The sequence below is a fragment of the Apis dorsata genome, unplaced genomic scaffold (genome assembly GCF_000469605.1).
Source record: "Apis dorsata unplaced genomic scaffold, Apis dorsata 1.3 scaffold_28, whole genome shotgun sequence".
NCBI classification, from domain to species: domain Eukaryota; kingdom Metazoa; phylum Arthropoda; class Insecta; order Hymenoptera; family Apidae; genus Apis; species Apis dorsata.
In genome coordinates, this window is record NW_006263330.1 from 427,787 (window position 1) to 448,112 (window position 20,326).

General features: G+C 29.7%; 3 protein-coding genes across 11 annotated transcripts in view; 1 reads left to right on the forward strand and 2 right to left on the reverse strand.

Moving 5' to 3' along the window:
- The window catches only part of LOC102680875 (centrosomal and chromosomal factor-like), a 5,572-nt gene extending 3,446 nt beyond the window's left edge, over positions 1–2,126 (reverse strand). Inside the window, exon 1 of the mRNA XM_031510856.1 lies at positions 4–2,126. Within this exon, the coding sequence (XP_031366716.1) occupies positions 4–540 (537 nt within the window). The 5' untranslated portion in view covers positions 541–2,126. The remainder of the gene's footprint in view (positions 1–3) is intronic.
- A 1,478-nt stretch (positions 2,127–3,604) lies between these two features.
- Positions 3,605–5,518, forward strand: LOC102671643 (X-box-binding protein 1). 2 transcript variants are annotated; one of them, XM_031510694.1, is made up of 3 exons: positions 3,605–4,116; positions 4,222–4,722; positions 5,013–5,518. In XM_031510694.1, exons 1-3 carry the CDS (start codon positions 3,845–3,847, stop codon positions 5,113–5,115), a joined length of 876 nt encoding a protein of 291 aa, XP_031366554.1. In that variant the 5' UTR covers positions 3,605–3,844; the 3' UTR covers positions 5,116–5,518. The 2 variants fall into 2 exon arrangements, with proteins under 2 accessions (XP_031366554.1, XP_031366557.1); XM_031510697.1 differs by having other exon boundaries at positions 4,972–5,471.
- Positions 5,519–6,115: 597 nt separating this feature from the next.
- The window catches only part of LOC102671777 (leupaxin), a 14,885-nt gene continuing 674 nt past the window's right edge, over positions 6,116–20,326 (reverse strand). The window contains exons 1-11 of one of the 8 annotated variants that reach the window (XM_031510693.1): positions 15,015–15,720; positions 14,116–14,267; positions 10,398–10,551; positions 10,191–10,320; positions 9,900–10,101; positions 8,917–9,231; positions 8,645–8,818; positions 8,331–8,561; positions 8,094–8,201; positions 7,067–7,187; positions 6,116–6,976 (exon numbers count right to left, since the gene is read on the reverse strand). In XM_031510693.1, coding sequence (XP_031366553.1) covers positions 6,831–6,976; positions 7,067–7,187; positions 8,094–8,201; positions 8,331–8,561; positions 8,645–8,818; positions 8,917–9,231; positions 9,900–10,101; positions 10,191–10,320; positions 10,398–10,551; positions 14,116–14,267; positions 15,015–15,105 — 1,824 coding nt within the window. In that variant the 5' untranslated portion in view covers positions 15,106–15,720 and the 3' untranslated portion in view covers positions 6,116–6,830. Of the gene's footprint in view, positions 6,977–7,066; positions 7,188–7,612; positions 8,202–8,330; positions 8,562–8,644; positions 8,819–8,916; positions 9,232–9,899; positions 10,102–10,190; positions 10,321–10,397; positions 10,552–14,115; positions 14,268–15,014; positions 15,721–16,988; positions 17,276–18,843; positions 19,015–20,326 lie in introns of those variants that run through there. The other 7 variants (XM_031510669.1, XM_006608048.2, XM_006608050.2 and 4 more) reach the window with 7 other exon arrangements.

Below are 20,326 nucleotides of genomic sequence, written 5' to 3' on the forward strand. Positions count from 1 at the left end.
CGCGTTCGCTGGTGGTGGTAGATTGTTGACGAAAGGACTTCTCCTTTCGCGTTCAGCTCGTCGATAATAGCATGGGTGTATCATGAGAAGAGGTTCACCGCCACCGGGTGGTGGTTTTGCTTGGCTCGGCAGCTCGAACTCGACACTGCAGCCAACGTGGAGAGTTTGCGAGTAATCCTTGGAGTCCTTGTAGGTGGTGACTGCCACCGCAGCGGCTGCCGCCGCGGCCGCGACAGCCGCTGCGGGCGCGGGGGGGGTCGTCGTATTTGTGTTTGCGGCCGTACCGGAGCCGACGGCAGCAGCCGCAGCGACGGGGGGGTCGAGGATGCCGGCCGATGCGGCCGGGAGGACGGGTTGCTGTCCGCTCGGGCCCGTCGCGGCACCCGTGGCCGCCGGGCCGCCGCCACCGCCGGCAGATCCGCCGCCGATTCCATGATGGTGATGGTGATGGTGATGATGATGGTGGTGGTGATGGTGATGACCGTGTCCATGCATAGCGGCACCTACCACCACTTCCTTCTCGTAGCAGGCAGCGGCCATGTTGGAAACCTCCTACTATCCAGGCTTCCGCCGCCGAACCGTCCCTTCTTGCACGCCCGCTGACCAACGACCCACCTCGAACGCTAGCCTCTCATTTCGTGGGATCCTCGTGATTATTCTCCCCGATGACGACCACGATCCACTGCTCTCCGTCTCGCCCAGCGTTGAGATTACCCGATCTTTCACCACACAGCCGGAGACGCGAATTCGCGATTCTCCAGCACTTTTTTCTTTACTTTTCTTCACTAACCCCTTTCTTTTACTTCTGTTTTTTCTTGTTTTTCTTTCCTTGTTTTTATCCTTCTTTTCTTAATAGGTTTCTTAATATCTCTCCTCCAATCGTATTGACAATACGATCCTCTTAATAATTGTGGTATTTTTCGCAATTTTTATGGGCAAATCTTGAAATGAGACGAAAAAAAATGGTCCGATTCATCGCTGCGAGAGAGAGGGTTGCCTTATCCAAGGGTTGGACCAATCAGCTATTATATCCAACACCAAGGAAAGCCCTCGAGGCAGAAGCCCCCAATGTACATGAGCAAAAGAGCGTTATCGCATATTTCGAGAGAGAGAAGGAAAAAAAGTCGTAAAGAGCTTACAACTGACTATGAATTCGAACACCACCGGCCCTGATTTGTTGGACACCGGCTTCCTTGCAACATCGATCTTTGCCTTCTATGCTTTTCCCTTTCTATTTGTTTCTCTCTAATCTCTCGTTTCTATTTCAAAATCCTTTTTCTTCTCTATATAAACGTATTTTTTTCGTCTTTTCCCTTTCGAATTCTCGATACATATAGTAATCCACTTCACTCTTTCACAAATCCTTCGCACGTAATATTTCGATTGCTACATGTATGTATTATATTTGCAATTAAACGTTAAAATGCCACACTTCCACTTTTAATCAGATTTTTTATTTACAAAATTCAGAGACATTCATGAAAACGAAGAGTAGATTTATATATCAGAGCAAGCAATGGGGGCTTGGATCTGAACAGGCTGGGCGTAACGTCTCGTTTCTTCGTTTCAACAAGATTGAAACACTTTAATATGCCGACGTTGTTTTGCAATTCTATCGTTGCTTTGTATATAAGAAATTTTACTCAAATTATTTGTCTTTTTCACTCACTTTAAACACAGCTGCACAAAGAAAAATTAAACGACAGAACACGTTCAGGCTTCTTCAAAGGGGTACGCCATTGCTGCGCGTGTGTCAACTCGTCCGACGTATCGGTTACCCTTACACACGCGAGAGTATGTCTATGAGTAGTAATATACATGCACCGTGCATGTATATGTATACAAACTACACACCTTACTACACGTATTTCGCTCGTCTCGTACAGACTGCCGAGCTGCGACTGAAAGCCAAGTCCTGTCGAATCCTCGTGTCTACTCGTGACATTCTGCAACGCCCTCTTCCTCTCAATATTTTCCTTCTTTGTCTCTTTGTAGCTTCTTTGTCTACAGTGTGGTCGATTCCGTAGATTAATGGCTAGTATCTATGAAATGCGATGCGCGATGCACCATCGGGCTAGCCAACTTGATATAATTGTTTAGTTTCTTCTCGTGTGAAAATTTTTGATTGGTTTGTGCATCTGAAAATATATTTTATACTTTTACATATTAGATAAACTTTCTCGTTCTATTAAATAAACGTTCTATTAAATAAAAAAAAGTTGTACAAATTCTATTAAATAATTTAAACATATACGTACGAAATTTTAAATTTTATAGTATTCTATATTCAACAGTGAACATATCGATTATTAATAATATTCAAATCAGGTACACAATAATTCTAACATTTATTCTTTTTTTTGTCTCAAAATTAAATTAAATAGATTTTGTTAAGATTTTTAATTAATAGGTTAGACAAAAAAAAACAACGAAGTTAAACGAATATCGGTACCATTTTTTGAATACATTATTTTGTAAAATATAAGACGAAAAGAACAAATAGTGGGAAAAGGATAGAGATAAGATAAAAATATGGAAATCAGCGCCATCTCCAGAGTGCCGCAAATGAAACTCATGTAGGTAAGAACAAATAGTAGAAAAAGGATAAAGATATAATAAGAATTAACCATCAATACCATCTTTGGAGTAAGACATTTCTTCAAAGAATTGTGCTTCTAAAAATATTTAAGAGATGACGTTAATTCTCAATTCCTGTTCTACTTTATCCTGCATTTAAATAGATGTCTTTGGTATCCAAGAGATGGTACTAATAATCAATTCTCTATCTCTATCTTTTCTTATTTATTTATCTTTACCTATATGAATTTTATTTACGACACTCTGAAGATGGCACTGGTTCCTATTTTTTTTGAATCTCTGTTCTTCTCCAATTATTTCTTCTCCTTCTCTATCCTTCATTTCGTCTGTGATTTCATCTATCAATATAATAAATAATTTATAATACATACGTGTAAAATGATTCATAAATATTATAATTGAATTGAAAATTAAAATTTCGATTTCCCTAATTTACATTTCTTTTTATATTAATTATTTAATTACAAAAATTTCATATATTTTGATAAATTATAATTTTTTTTCTTTTTTGAATTACATATATTACATAATATATGCAATATATTACATATAATGCATGATTAAAATTTCATTTATATTTTTTACATTTTATATAATATTATATAATATAATATAATTTTAAATGATAAACTTAAATGATATTTATCAAATATTTTTCAATAAATATTTTATAAGTAACAATAAATTTTAATACGACAATTTTTTTTAATTTGATTTTTTTTAATTTGATCAATTAAAAATAATAAATTCAAATGATATAACAACTTTGAAATTAGTGTTAAAACTTATCGAATGAGTCATCATTAATTAGATGATTTTAAAAAGTTTGAAAAATAGTAAAGTATAATCTTAGTGGATAAAAGCAATATAAAAAAGTAACATGTGTACTATATGACGTCAATAAAGTGTAATTATTTGACTATGTAGTAGTAAAAAAGTGCGCGAAGAAATACGATGTGGCAACCAATAACGGTTCACCACATGTAACATTCCTAGTTTCAGCCAGTCATATCAAAGACTGATGCAACTGTTGTTCTAGGATATTCTTCGGCTAGTCAAATGCTGCAGTTCGTCAGTACAGTTACATCAGCTAGAAACGCATATGGAATTTTCTCTTGATAGGCAGTGTTATGCTTCACATCAGTCGCTTTCCGATAGTCGGTGGCTTAAGAAGTTTGGGAAGATAAAGTGGTGAAATTTTAAAATAAGTGACAATAGTAAATTAATTTATATTTTATGGCTGATTATGAACGTATTGAAAAGTGTTATAATCACATTGCCTAAGGGCCTGTCATCAAAGGCGCCTGGCATTATTTCAACAAGCGAATTACCAAAGTCTGTGCCGAAATTAAATTTTACTACTTCTGTGTTAACTAATAAACCGAATATGGATACGAAGAAAATCACTAAACACGAAGAAATTCAGGATGAAAGTTTATCATTCAAAACAGATGTTTGCGTTCGTGGAAAAAAACGACGACTGGATCATTTGACATGGGAAGAAAAACTTCAGAGAAAGTATGTTTAAAAGGAATGATGCAAATATTAATTAATTATGAATATTAAATTAGATGTTAGATATTAGAATACATTATATTAATTAAATATTAAAATATTTCATAGGAAATTAAAAAATAGAGTAGCAGCTCAAACATCTCGGGATCGTAAAAAGGCTAAACTTGATGAATTAGAAGAAACTGTTCGAAGGTTAAGAGAACAAAATGAATTATTGACACAGGAATGTTCGATGTTAAGATCGCAGAATGAAGTGCTGATTACAGAAACAAAAAGATTGAGGAAAGAAAGAGAAATCAAGAACACAGAAGACTTTGTTTGTTCCATGTGTCAGAGTCGTGTCAGCTGTGCTGTGTCCTCACTGGGATCTACAGTATCCTCCACTCACCCTCTGCAGCAGGGTGGAACAACACAGCTGGCATCAACTCTGACACAAACTCCAGGAGCAACAATTCTTCTGAAGATTCTGACCATCTACTTCCTCTTGAAGAATTGTTTAGTGAACTCCAAGGAGATGATTATATCGAACGACTTGAAAAACTTGCAGAAAGTCTTCTGCGAGAAGTTACAGCAGAAGTGGAAGCAAATCCTCATAGAACAAATGAACAAGTGAGTGTTTTGATAATAATCAGTCATATTGACTAGATAACTATATTATATTATGTTGTACATTTTATCTAATATTTTATTACTTTATACTATAGAAATGAATGAATTATTTAAAAAAACAAAAAAAACTTCAATATTGTTATGCTATAATATACTTAAAATTACTGATTTTTAATTTAGAATACAACATTTGAATATTATTAAATATTTCATTTGTTTCTAAATTCATATTTTTGATGTACAACTCAGTCTTCCTTTTGTTAATAATATAATGATTGTGTCTTGTGTAGGCAACAACCAAGGAAAATACCACTGAGGAATGTCACTATTCAGAAAGAGTGGTGGGGCAGACATCAAAAGATGTGGAAACCAATGGAACCTGTAGAAGCATGAATATACATCAATCATGGCATCCTGTTTCTAGCACAGCTAGTACACCTTATACCACAAGTACGAGCGTACCCATGTCAATAAAATCAGAGATTGAAATAAAACAAGAAGTCGATACACATGATTTAGATACTATTTATGGTACTTACGACGAAGCAACCAATTCTGTAATGATCATTTATCCTGGAGATGAAACTAATGTAAGCGTTCAAGAATGCGTTCAAGAAGTAGTTACAGACAGTACTTGCACAAATGAAGATTCAACATATTTAACACCGAATTATTATATCGATCACTTATCTCCATGTTACACGAACACGGATTCTATGTCACCTTCAAGTATATATTCCGAAGAAATGGAAACTAATTATACACATTCCAAATTGGATTCTAATGCATCTGATTGTGGATACGAATCGCACGGTTCTCCGAATTCTGATATACGACACGAAAAAAATAACGTTACTTTGACGGATCTTTGGCACGAAAGTTTTTCTGAATTATTTCCAACACTAGCATGACAGTTTTCTCAAAAGAAGAAAATTTAAAATATAATGTCTGTGATATTCGTTACTTTTACTTGCGAAGAAATCATTGTCCCTAAAAAATTATTTGTTCTTTTTATACTAGTGTACTATAAGTAGCACAGAAATTGTGACACAATCACTTTATAAACTGAAAAACACAGATATAAAGTATAATTTTTATACATGTTTTTATTTTGTACATGTATTTATAATATTAAATTTGATTTAACACTCACTATTTATATCGTTGTAAAAATTTTTTAAACAAAATAGTAATTAATGTATATAATACCTCGTAAATGTTTATTGTAAAAATAATAGATGCTGTGCAACAGTATGCCAAATAAACAATAAATGAATTTAAAAAACTTTTAGTTTATTTTTATATTTTATCACTATCAATCATTATTTTTTAATATTTATAAATATAAATAATAGGAAATAGTAAATGATTAAAAAACAAAGTGCATTATTAATTTTTTAACTCATATTTTTACTGTTTTACATTATGTATTTATGTATTTTGTTTTTGATTAATTCATTTTATTAGATTTATAATTAATTATATATTTCTTGCGAATATTCAATAGAAATTCGACAAATATTAATGATCTTAACTATGTATTTCAGTTGTAAATATAAATATTTTTCAAATCTACCTTGTATATCAAATCTACCAAAAACACAGCGAATGTTTAGTAACGTTCCAATTTCACATAAATATTTTTCTTTCGAATAATTTTTTTTTTTTGAATATATCAACGAATATGTTATTAGTAAAAATAAGCTAATAATTAGCACCCTTTAATAATCCTTTGATTGTACAGTTAATTCGAAATACGTAATATAAAATATACATAAAAATATTAGCAACATGCTTCATACTTCGGACGATGGAAGATACAAAGGACTACAGTTATTCTATTATCTTATTCTTATGATATATAAGAATATATAACAATACATATAATTAAATTGTTGCACCATTTGCATATTGAGATTTATAAAAATTTTCAAAGACTGCCTTGGGTTACAACGAGAACTTTAAATCCTAATACGTATTTCTGCATAACGATTAAAGCGATTACATATTCTATGCGGTATAGACCATACATGAGTCTATAAATATGTAATGCCAAGCAGAATAGCTTGTTCGTTTTTATTACAAATATGAATACTTTATAATAAATTTTAACCGAATAACTTATCGAAACATCCATGACAGTATGGTTTATCATTTTGTTCTTTAAAAGTACCTTTATTCAATTGTTTTAAACAAAACGCGCATACGAAATGTTCGGGATGAAATTTTCGAAACATAGCAGTTATACAACGACCTGAAAGAAAAACGTTTATTTAATAAGTTAATTCTATTAACAATTAGCAATATAAAAGTTTGAGGTTTAGAAAAATGAAAATTCAGAGACCTGTAATTGGTTTATGACATCCTGCACAAAGGGATCCTCTCTTAGCATGATAATGAGTTTCGCAATAAGGTAAACCTTCGTGATCAAAAAATGAGCCACCTTGGAATTTTTGTCTACAATCCTACGGATATAAAAAAAATTTCTATGTCAATTAAAAATATTTATGAAAAAAAAAAATTATTAAACATGATTATAGAAAAAAATTAATATATAGAATGCAATAGTAGACATTAATGCACTAATGCTGCATCTTTAGTTCTATTCATTCATTTATGAATGAATCTAGAACGATTTCACCATAACACAAAGGGGCGTTTCAACCAGATAAAAATAAGTTTCATACACATCTGTTTGTATGCTGCGTATATATAAACATGGAAGAGTTAAATATACGAACATATAATACAGAATACAGATCGTAATTCGTAACAACATTACGATTAAATAATATAGGATTCGCCGGCATTCGATCACACTTGTCTTCGATGAAGACACGTGGAAAGCGGCAGCGTCAGAGTCAGAGTTTCGAGCTAACTCTTGTGTTGTGTATGTTTTTTCGTTTTTTTTCCTAATTTATTTTTATTTTGCATACAATACTAGCAATTGATATTAGTATAACGATTGATTGTTAATAATGTTCATCTATCTAAAAAAACGTAGTTCGACAACAAAAATCAATTCCGACTGCACTGAATAATTTTCCATAGAATAATATTATATTCCTTAACAATATCCTAATTGTTTGTAGTGTATATTATACATTTATCCATATGTATGTATGTATGTATGTATGTATGTATATGTGTATCTGTGTGTATTTATATGTGTTCATGTAAATGAGTAATTTCGAGAAAGATAGATACGACGGCGATGAAATCAAATCAGCACATTCTTCCTTCGTGGATTACCTAAATCACCTGTTGAAAAAATATGGGGAAAGTCAGGTTTATACATTTTTATACAGCCTGACAGCATAAAGAAGGAACAATAGGATTTTTTACATAAAAAATCGAAGCATTGCTTATGCTTCTTCTTCTTCTTCCTCTTCATCATCATCGACACCAACGCATTTAGGGCAAACAGGTTTGCCCTCCATCGCATAAAACGACTTTCCAGAAACTGGCTTCTTGCAATCCTACAAGTTGTATATTTTAAAGCTACCGAACTGCTAAACAATTGCATCGATAGTTTGCATTAATCCTGAAACATCGCTGGAAATCGAAAATATTTGTTACGTGTGAACATTGACGAATGCACGACCTACCCTGCAAACGAAACAGTCTGGATGCCATTGACTGTTCAAGGCCGATATATAATTCTCCATAATAGCACGATTACATCCACCGCATTTTGGAGCGAACATATCGAAGTAATCCTCTCGGCAGTAGGGCTTTCCGTCCCGCTCGTGAAATCCCTCTTCTCCAAATTGTTTGCCACACTGGGCGCAAAAGAAGTGTTCCGTATGCCAAGTTTTTTCCAAAGCGGTCACACATTTCTGAAAATAACGAGAATCGAAAACATGATGTAACTCTAAATAACGATCGAAACATCGCGCATGACTTTTGTTAGACGTCTTACGTCTAGAATGGGGCCATTACAGTAGGCGCAACGTGGAGAAAAAAGATTGTGATAATCAGGTTCGCAATACGGATGCCCCTCTCTTTCGAAGAAATTTCGCGTGCCCAGTTCCTGATTGCAATGCGTGCATGTGAAATGTTCTGGATGCCAAGTTTTTCCTAGAGCAGTGATCACCTGTAATTAAAAATACGTTTAACTTTATCGTTTTAGAGAAGTCAATATATATATATATATATATCGAGGGAAATCCAAGATGATTTAGTTTCATTTACTTGTCCCACGATAGGTTTTTCGCAAGCGCTGCAGCATCCTTTTTGTGTGGTATTCACTCCTTGACGACTCATATCGGCTTGAAGATTTCCTAGCATAGAATCCAATTGATTCTGTTTGGTCTGAGTCGCTGGCTGTGGTGGATAAGGTTCTCCGTGTTGCTGTTGGTAGTGATGAGTGGTGTGAGTTTCGGTGATATGAATTCTAGTTTGCGTGCCCTCGGATGGCAACGGGCTTTGTGAACTTTTGGTCGCTTTGTTCGGTTTAGCGTATGGAGAATCAGTCACTGTTTGATGTTGATGGGAACTACTATTGATCTGTAAATGTACAATGTATGGTAAGAATAATCAATTGCGTATATAGATAGAGAAATAGAATGCTTTAGAATCAAGCAAAGATGAAAAGCAAATATGGAAAGCGAATAAGTTGCTTGAAAGTTAAAAGAAAAATCGACGACAAAGTTAGGGTTACGAAAAATTAGCTACTAAAATTGGAATGTCAAGATATTTCAAGATAAGATTGAAAAATTTTAAGGACCCGCGAGAGATGTCGATTGGCAGAGATGAGCTTGCAGACTGGCTGAAAGCTTTGAGAGATTTCGTGGATCACTATAATCCCCACCTTCTATATTTTCACTCCCCTACTACAGAAAATCAGTGAAGACGAAGAAAAGGAAACGGATGAAGGAGAGAGAGAAAGAGAGATGAGGAGTAGATGGTTTACTAGTGGTAGATGGTGGAATGGAAGTTATTTTGGTAACCTAGGGAGCCAAGAATGGGCAGAGATAGTTTTAACGGCACTGTTTTCTCATTCTATAATGATTTTAATAATAAATAAATATTATAAAAACAATTATTGCAACCGTTATTGAGAAATCCAATAATTATGCAATTTCATTATAACTATGTTTTCAACTGATAAATGATCGAAAATGAAAACGATAAAGAGAATACATAAAGTGACAAATTTCATGATTGACACATACCTTAAATTCGGATAGAGAAGCCATTAAATCATCGAGTTCCTTGGTAGCGTTACTGGCAGTATGACCATTACTATAACTTCTCTGGACTTCGCTACGATTTAACGATCCGTGTTGTCTAGAAGGATAACCGTCATAGACGGGTTGAATCTCCGTCGACGTTTCCTGTATGGTAACTTTCACTCTTCCATCGGAAGGATAATCTCTGATGAAAGAAATCGCATTAGATTCGAGTATTCGATATCGAGCATCAAATTTTTTAATTTTTTTTTTTTCAAAAATAAGAAAGTTTACCCGTTTGGTACCGCGGTACTCAACTCCTCGAGCAATGAATCGACGGTTGGTCTCGAGGCTGACATGCTACTTGGAGAACGAAGCATTGGACTAGAATCTCCATTCATTCCACTCGAGGAAATACGATTTTCTACGGTGATCGATATTTTAATCGTAATATCTTTAAACAAAAGTTTAAATAAAAATATACGAAAGTAAAATCCTAACCTCTTTCCTGATAATGAGCATTGTAATGGGCGTTGCTTAAATCTTGAAGCAACGTGTCTAATTCCGAGAGATTGTTGTTTAAAGAAGGCATTTTTCCTCCTCCGCTACTTTTCGCGATGCTTTCCTCGATAGCTTCGCGATTCTGATAAGTTGGCTGTAAGAATTATTTCTTATTGATCCATCTTCGATTTGACATCGATTTTTAACCCAATGACAATCTCTCCAATTTTTGACGAATATTTTTTAAAATTATTTGTGAAATGATTAATTATAATATAATAAATTATTAATATAATTTTAAATAATTTAGCATTCGTTCATTCGATCGATCTTAATTTTAATAAGTGAATATGGGGGGAGGGAGGGAAGGCAGAAAATGCATCGACGTTTCTGTTTATGGTCGCTTATTTGTTAAAGAACGAGAGAAAAAAGTGAAGTAAATCTGCCAAGTTCCCGCAGAAGCATTATATTTAATATTATTTCAAAACATGATGTCATTAGATGCTATGCAGAATTTGTAAATACATTATCAATTAGGTGGACATACGGAGGACAAGGCGTCATATACTTTTAATAGAAACTTGCTCGCCAAACAGACCAAAATTTCTCGTTTATTGCAAAATTCTCGAGTAAGAGAATCGCCTCAAATTTGTTCCGCAAATCTAACCGATAATGGATCAGAATCGAATAAACATTATTTCAATTTGATTTCTTGTTTAAACTAGATATAGTAATAGATGAAAGGAAACATACGTTTATTCTATCTATTCAGCCGTAACATTTTTTTTTTTTTCATATTTCCACGATAAAATGACATGAAACTATGTTAGTGGACGTCCTGATGGAAACTAGGTTAGGTCGGTGAGTTGTCATTCCAAAAATATCCATAGCAAACCACTGGTGAAGAAAACATGTCGCGATACGTCGAGAATCCTGCAGAACCCTGGTTAAAATCTCTTCGACTGGTTTCCTCGAATATCGAATCGCAGCCTGTGAGAGTTTTCGTCAAGGTTGGTCGATCAAAAAATAAACACGAGTTTATAAACCGACATGATTTATATGACATATGAAACTTAATAAATTAAAAAAAAATTTATCCAACTTGAAAAAATAAATCGAATAAGAAATTTTCATCTATGAGATTTCATGTTTTCTAATGTTATCTATAAGAAATTCAATTTATGTAGAGTTAAGAATAGTCAAATCTCAAAAGAAACGATCTGAAGATAACACTGGAAATCGAACGTTCTCATTGAAAATATCGCAACACATCGTTCGAGAATCGACTATGTCTTAAGTAAGTTCGGCTTACAGAACGCCTTCGAAAATCACATTGTAACTCACGCGAATACGTAATCGTTCGTTTTACTTCGTGCTAAATTCGAATCGAAGGAAAATAGTTCGCGATTTGACAAGTTTCCGCCAACTTTTCGTTTATCGTGGCTTAAGACTAAGTCTGAGAAAGCCAATCTACGTCACGCTACAGTAAAATTTCGCGACATCCAAGAAGAATCACGCAGTTTATGATTTATATCATACAAGTAATGTTCAGCAAAATCAAGGAAAAGTATTACATTTGCAACCGATAGAAAATATATGTAAATTAAAATGATGTATGTATTTATGTATGTTTTTACTATTTCCAAGAATTTATTATTATTATAAAAGTTGTTTTTTTCTTCGATTTATTTTTATTATTTTTTTTCTTAACAGACATAGAGTGGAAAATAATTTTTATAAATACTATAAAATCTATTAATAAACTAAAGTTCGAAAAAATATCGAAAAAGTATGTTTATTGCAATGTCCAGGAAGAATTTATTAATTTATTAATATTAAGAATTTATAAGCGTGAATGTCATATATCGTTATATATAAAACGTTTAATAATATGATTAGAAATGATGAAATAAAATAGAATTTTTTTTTTGTTTCTTTTTTAAATAATTGATTTATATAATTATATTTTTGAAGATGTTAAATATTATTTATAATAGAATATTTATATTTTATATTTAGAATATTTTTTTTTAACTTTTAAATTCTAATAAAAATCATATAAATCGTACGATGACTTCAAGAAATTTGTAAAATAATTGTGTATTATGCAATAAAGGAATGATCAAAATGGTCAACGAACATAATGATGAAACTAATTAAGTCTCGGATAAAGTTGTAATACTTTATAAAAATTGGATTTGGCAATTGAATTTTATGCAGTTGGCGCGATGGGAACCGCGTTGCACGCGAATAGGGAAACTTGCAGCCAACTCAAACGTCGAAAGGTTGAATAATTGATGGATCGTCGCTCCTACCGGAAGACAATCGATAATACTACCAAGATATGTAATAGCTATTCCACGGAAAAGATCGATAAACGTCCAAGTCTACAAATTCTGTTACAACGTACATCTTATTTTATATATTTTAGTCACTTCGAAAAATATATTTTTATCTTTTTGTTATATTTCTTCTTCTTCTTTTTTTTATTTGAATTTATTCTTTTTTAATTTTTCGACTTTTTAGAATTTTTTTTATTTTGAATGTATCAATTTGGAAATGAATCAATTTATAATAAATGTAACTATGCGATGATAGAGGTAATTGGTCAATTTCCTGCGAGATCGATCGAATTTCCTGATCAAACTCAATCCATTAATAATTTTGAATGGTAATCGTCGAGATGTAGAATCCGATGTGATTCATCAAGGAATATATTTCAAAGTTGATTAACCATGAAATTGCAGATCAGTCATTTGATCGTTGGATAATTTTCATAGTTAAATGGTCATAGAATTAAAAGAAAGATCGAAAATAAAATATTCTTTTTTTTTTTACAAATTTATAGTTTTTACGCTCAACCGAGAGATAATATTGATTCTAATTTTAATAACCAATTTCTTATTTAAATTCTACAATTTTTGTCATAATCTCTTAATCTCTTATTTCTGGATGTATCCTTTCATATAATTGTTCGTTTGTTTATTTAAATTAAGCTTTAAAATTTCTTCTGAAATTAGAAAAAATTCCGTCACTGTTTCGACTTATTTTCAAAGTGTGACGTGAAACTACTCGTATTAAACAACTTCTAACAATATGTCGAGTGGCGCCGTTTCCATGGCCACATCTAAAAATACATTATACAAGAACGACCATATTATAAAGTTAGCTTAAATAATTTTGAAAAATACGAACAATTAATTGTATTTGATTTATTCAATTGAACGAATTTTGATAAAATCTTGATTATTTTTAGATATAGTTAAATGTCATTTTTTAGCAAAATTTTCATAGTAATCGTTTGAATATAAAAAACTGAGAGAAGGTCATCGCAAATTTTAAAATGAAATCGCAAGAATAGCGCAATAAGTGAAACATTTCATTCCTGCCATCTATCTCAGAAAATTGTAACCTAAATCAATCGAGTTTCTGATCATGTAGATAAAACAATATCGATATCGATATGTATAAAAGTTAATCCGTAGAATTTCAATGATGAATTAAATTTATGATTTATGATTATTATATTATAATGACGATTGTTTTTATATGTTTTGAACATATTATATACAATATTTATTCTGCGAATGATGCACAATTGATTTTTACATTTAATAATATTGATAATTAAACTGTTGCATTTTCATTCAAATAAAAAATTTTTTTATCTTATCAATGATGATATGATGGATAATATATTGCAAAAAAATTTACATACCGATTGCGGCGGAAGAGGAGAAGTTCGATTATCGTACGATCTATAAGCGGTAGTTCGTGCGCCGTTCAGTGATCCATAACCAGGAGTCGCATTACTACCGACATGATTTCCTTCCGATGATACTGTGTTCTGAAGATCTGCCAGCAATGCATCTGAAATCATTAAATTATCACGATGAGGAAATATTTTTCTTAATGATTTGAATTTAATGAAATTGATAATTACTTCTTTCTAAGAATAAAATAAATTGGATATTTTTCATTATAAATATTATTATAAATACCTTATTTTTTCGTTTTTTTATTTTTTATAATTTTTTTATTTTTATTTTTTATAATTAGCTTTTTAAATATCTTTTTAAATATTGTTTCAGGTTTGTAAAAATTTTTCTTATTTATGACAATATGTATAAAATAGCTATATATATAAATAGTAATGATAATAATATACTGACTCGATACTGATATTGATACTGATACTGAATTCTGATAAATATATTAAGTTTTCATTTATCATATATTAAGTTTTTCATTATAAATAATTTACAAGAATTATTAATATGAAATAAGTGTAAATTTAGGCTGAGAATCAAATTTATCGAATTAATACAATTTATTTATTCAATTACTTCCAGTTTTTTTAGATTCCATGACTAACATTTTTATAAAAATCTTTATTTTTTTATAACAAAATAATTTTGGATGATTACCAACAATTAATATAAAAACATTTATGTTATAAGTATATACAAGCCTACTTTATTATTACCTCTCGGCAAAATAACGAGAAAAAAAAAACGCTGACGTAAGCATTGTTTAATAAGTAAACCTTTGAGATAAGCATTCAAGTCAATCCTCTATGAGTTATGAACAGTTAAGAATAAAAAATCTATCATTTACCAAGACTCAGAAAATTCGTTTCCGTTTTTTCAATATTATAAGGTTCATAAAGATTATCGGCACCAGCCTTCGACTCGCATCCTGCTTCCATCGCGAGACAAACCGCGACACACCCACTGTTCCGAGAACGTCGAACTTTGTCACAAATTTCCGGTCAAATTGAAAGCAATGTATGGATATTTACGAAATCGTATTTTACACTTCAATTCACAATTTTTAAAATTATTTACAAATCGAGAAAGAAAGAAATTAAAATGATCGTCGTAAGAATGATTAAACACACTGATAATATTTGTAGACTGCGCGAATTTTCAAAGAACGTCTGAATGTATATATTTGATATCCACTTATCTTTTGATAATTTCATGGATTATAAATAATGCATTTTTTTGTATCTATTTCTTTTTTATTTCTGTTTTATATTTTTTCTGCGACCATGAAAAATTATGTGAGTAAACCACCTGTCACGTGTTTATTGAGATATTGGCAAGATTTGTGCACGCGAACTTATGACGATCGACAAAGCAGTACTGATTGTCAATCAAGTTCTCGGTAAAGCGACCGGCTTCGAAGCCGGAGAATAGAAACCTGGAGGAGGCAAACCGGCCTGGAGAAGGAGAAAGAACAGAAGATGGAGGGAGTATTCTCACAACACGGGAAGTAGAAATCCGAGGTTACTTCGAGATGAAGAAAAAGCAATCTAGCTTGTAGTACGAAGAAATGATTCACAAATAAAACTTGAATGAGACAGTTATATTTTTTCATAGAAATTAAAACATTCTTTGAATATGACATTAGATGTTCATTAAATATCATAATTTGAAAGTTTGAAAACGCCAATAAAATATATATAAAATGAAAATTATATATGTAAGTACATATACTTATAATTAATCTATTTTGTCGATAATTTGTAGATTATTAGAAAAAAGGTAAAAAATTTTTATACAATATAAAACAAAATTATTAATATTATTATTTTAATTTTTCATCTAATCGATAATAAAATTATTGATTTAAGATAATTTTAAGTTAATATAATAACAAGCTTAAATGAAATTTATCGTTGGCAAAAAGCCTACTGAACTTCTGCGAATCTATTTTATACTTCTGAATCATATGATTAATTTAGATTAATTTTGTATTATACAAATGCATTTTTGTTATAAATTTCCAAATTAAATCTCTATACAATTAATAAATCTTGTAAAAAAATCATAATTATTATACACATGTAATTATAAAATGAAATATTTCCTTTAAGTATATTACTTTTTGAATATATTATTGCGAATTGTCGCTAATTTAATACGATTATTAAGTAAAATAAAACATTCATCTTAAAAAAATAAGTTATTATAATTTATATATATGCATGTATATTTAGAATTCAATTATAATTTATACACATTAATTTCTATAGCTAGTTAGTAATTATTGTTATTAACTTATATTCCCACTAATTCCATGATTACTTACTTATGTATTGTTCCCAACAAGCATGTTTTTGAATTGTTGTCAAACGAGCCGGAGTAATCGGCGATTCAAGTCTCATAATATCATTCATATCGCTATATTTTCAACGAAATATTATCAAATCTAATAACATTAAGTTTAAATAGAATTTAATATATTTACGAAATATAAAAAGAAAATATAACAAAATTTGCATAAACATAGCAAATTTTTTTAATCAATTTTAAATCTATTCAAAGTTTAATTATTTATATAAAAAAAAATATACTTAGAGGAATAGTAACAATTATAAGACAACAATTTGACAAACAACTAAAAAAAAAATAAAATAAACTTTTCAATTGCCAATTTCTAAAAACTTCATGTAAAATCAAACATAAAAAAAAAATACTTTTTATATTATTTAATAATAATAATAATTTGACACTTCAAAAAAGAAGGAAATCATATCACGATTATAACTATAAAAACATATAAAAAAATGAAATTATTTCATACCGGTTGAAATTATTTTCACGTGCAAGGTAATGGCACGCGAAGAAATGATTGTTAGAAGGCACGTATGTACTGCGAGATCAGGTAGAACTGGCAGCACGTGTTTCTCAGTTTGCATTTACAGAATCTGTGTTACGTGAACCCATCTCCTTCTTCATTTGTCTCTGTTCTCTTCTCTCCCTCCTTTTAACCTTGTTCATCATCTTTGTTGCGCATCTTGGTTAACACGCGTTATACAGAAATGTTTACAACTAGATTCCTAACGACAAACATCTTAAAAATAACTTGAAATAACTATCATTTTAACACGATTTTTTCTTTTTATTTATAAAAAGAAATATCATTTAATCAATTTTATAAAATTTATTCGTAATTTAAAAAAAATTATATTTTATAATATGAATGGAATGACTTATTGATCCTATACAAATATATATATATTTTTAAATCAGTTGTAAGCGTAGGAAATTAAATCACACACTGTCATACCTGATATGGATATGTATAGATCAAGGCAAGATTCGTTCAAAGAAGAGTGCCTACGCATATACTGGATCTTTCATGCAATAATATGCACGATTAATAAATAAGAATAATTTCCTTTCTAAAAAAAATCTCTAAAAAAAGACTTTCAATAATTAAATCATCGTAATTTGAAATAGAAATATATATTGCTATGTATACTATATGTATAATATATATATATATAATAAAATTCACATAGATTAAATTATTAAATTATTTAATAAAAAAAATTCTTAAATTACATACAGTACACGTTTTTCACTTAACAATTGAAATTTAGAAAAACTGATAATTTATTAATTTATATAATAATAATAATGCTATTAATATTAATTTCTTATATCGATACAGCAATTTATTAATTCTAATATGACAGAATAGATGGCGCCACACGGGAAATTGATGTAACATTTATAATTCAAATTTCTTTGGAAATAAAAAGAAATTAACTACCTTAGATTCGTTTAAAGATTTCCATAAAAGTATTGTAAATAACAACAAATATTTCAAAAAATTTAGTGTCAAGGCGACCCACATTGTAGGTGAAAGGTATTCCAAAAAAAATGATGTGATCTGTGCACATCATGAGTCATCTCTTCAGACAGAATCAAATGTACACTTCAAAAATAATTTAAATCCATATATTCTGTAATACAATAATATTAATTTAAATATTTTTTAGTTTTTTAGTTTTAGAAGATTTCTTAAAATTTTTTTAAGACAAATTTAACCTTTGACTATATATCGGCAATTCATATCAATAGCTAAAAAAATATTATAAATTATTTAAAATTTTTAATTAAAAAAATTATTTTTAAAATATCATCATATGGTATATTATAATATAATATATTAAACTAATTATATTAAATGATTATTAAATTTAATAATCATATATTTTTATAAAACCATTTTAAAATTTCATAATTAATTTGTTTCTTTCCAAACCTATGTGCTCTATAAACCGACAAAAAAAACTGTCAGAAACAATTGAGCTTAATTTAAAAGTTCACATTATGTTATCACGCAGAGTTGTGTGAACGCAAACTAACACAAATACAGATTTTAAATCAATATAATAATTAATGATTCAACATTAATTAAAAAAAAAAGTATATCGAGAATAATTTAGATTAATAATTAAGCTTATTAGTTCATTTATGCAAAAAAATGCACGTATATATAAATGTAATCGTGATTATTAGAAACATTTTCTTATTTTAATTTACATATTCTTCTTTATTTTAATTTATGTAATAAAAGATTAAAATCATGATAATCTTTGAAAAACGCAAAAAAAAATTAAATAATACAAAAAAAATTATCGACTCACATCCTGGTGGTGAACCTTTTTTGATGGTGATTTTATAGGGCTGATAAATAGCACTTGGTTCTACTTTTCCATACATTGTTCGATCCATAGCCATTTTTTTTAACACTTAAATATATAATCACTTATATTCATATATTATTTTTATATAGATTCATACAGAATCATTGTATATAAACATATATGTTATTATGTAGCACTTTTACTGTGGTAATGCTTCTCTTCACTGTCTATCGCGAATGACTGAGCTATGTAGACGATCAATTAATGGTGGGGATGATACACATATCAAACGACCACTTGTTGAATGTTGTCTGTGAATTTTATACGTACAAACACACGAATAACTAAATAAATAAATAGTCTATTTAAAAAAAAAAAATAAATAAGATTAAATGAATAATAATTATAATCGACCGATTATTCTTTATTTATATTTTATATTTTCTATTATTTTATTTGAACAATTTGTTTAAATATAATAGATAAATTTACACGCACATGTTATTAAAGTTTTACACATAAAAAGTTAAATGAGTCAATGCTGTGTTTTTTATTATTTTTTTATATTTATCAACTATTACTATTATTGATGAAATGAAATTATAACCACAATATTGATTCTATGTGAATAAACCGAAATTAATAAAAAAAAATAAAATAAAATTCAAATATATAAGTGTATTTTAGACAATATCTGATCTCTCTCCACAACGATATAACAAAAAGACAGCAATGCCATGAAATACACTAAAAATACATAGAATTGTTGGCACGATACTTAAAGCACTTTTGCATTGTTATGAGCACTCTTGCATTTTGAAATCTTACGGTACACGTACGACATTTTAAAAGTTTTTAAAACTAATTTAAAATTTTTTACCTATGTACAATTCTAAATATAAAAATATTTGAAAATTCTAATTTTATTTAAAAATATATATAAATTTATAAATTAAATTTTGAATTTGAAAACATGAATATATAATATATAATATATGAATATATAATTTCAATAAATATATACAATTATAAAAAACATAATTTGCACTAATTATATAAAAATAATAACTTATATTATATATATAACTTATATTATAAATAATATATTAAAAAAAAGAAAAGAATTTATATTTATTATATTTATATTATAAAAAGATTATTATATTTATAAAAAGATTTTTAATTGAACTTTCACCGAGAGAATAAACTAGTATGAGATGCATTTAACGATGATGCAATGAAAAGTTACCATTGAAAATAAATAACAGTTACGAACTTCACTTCTTTTGATTTTCACAACATTACAGCATGCCATCTAGATTTCTAACTAAACAAATCTAGTGTGATAGAATTGTATATATAAATTTTAATAATAAAATACTTGTTTTTATACTTTTTATACTCATAAATAATAAAAAAAATAAAATAAATTAGAATATAATTTTTTTTAAATGAATTTATGATTTTTTTCAAAACTTTTTAT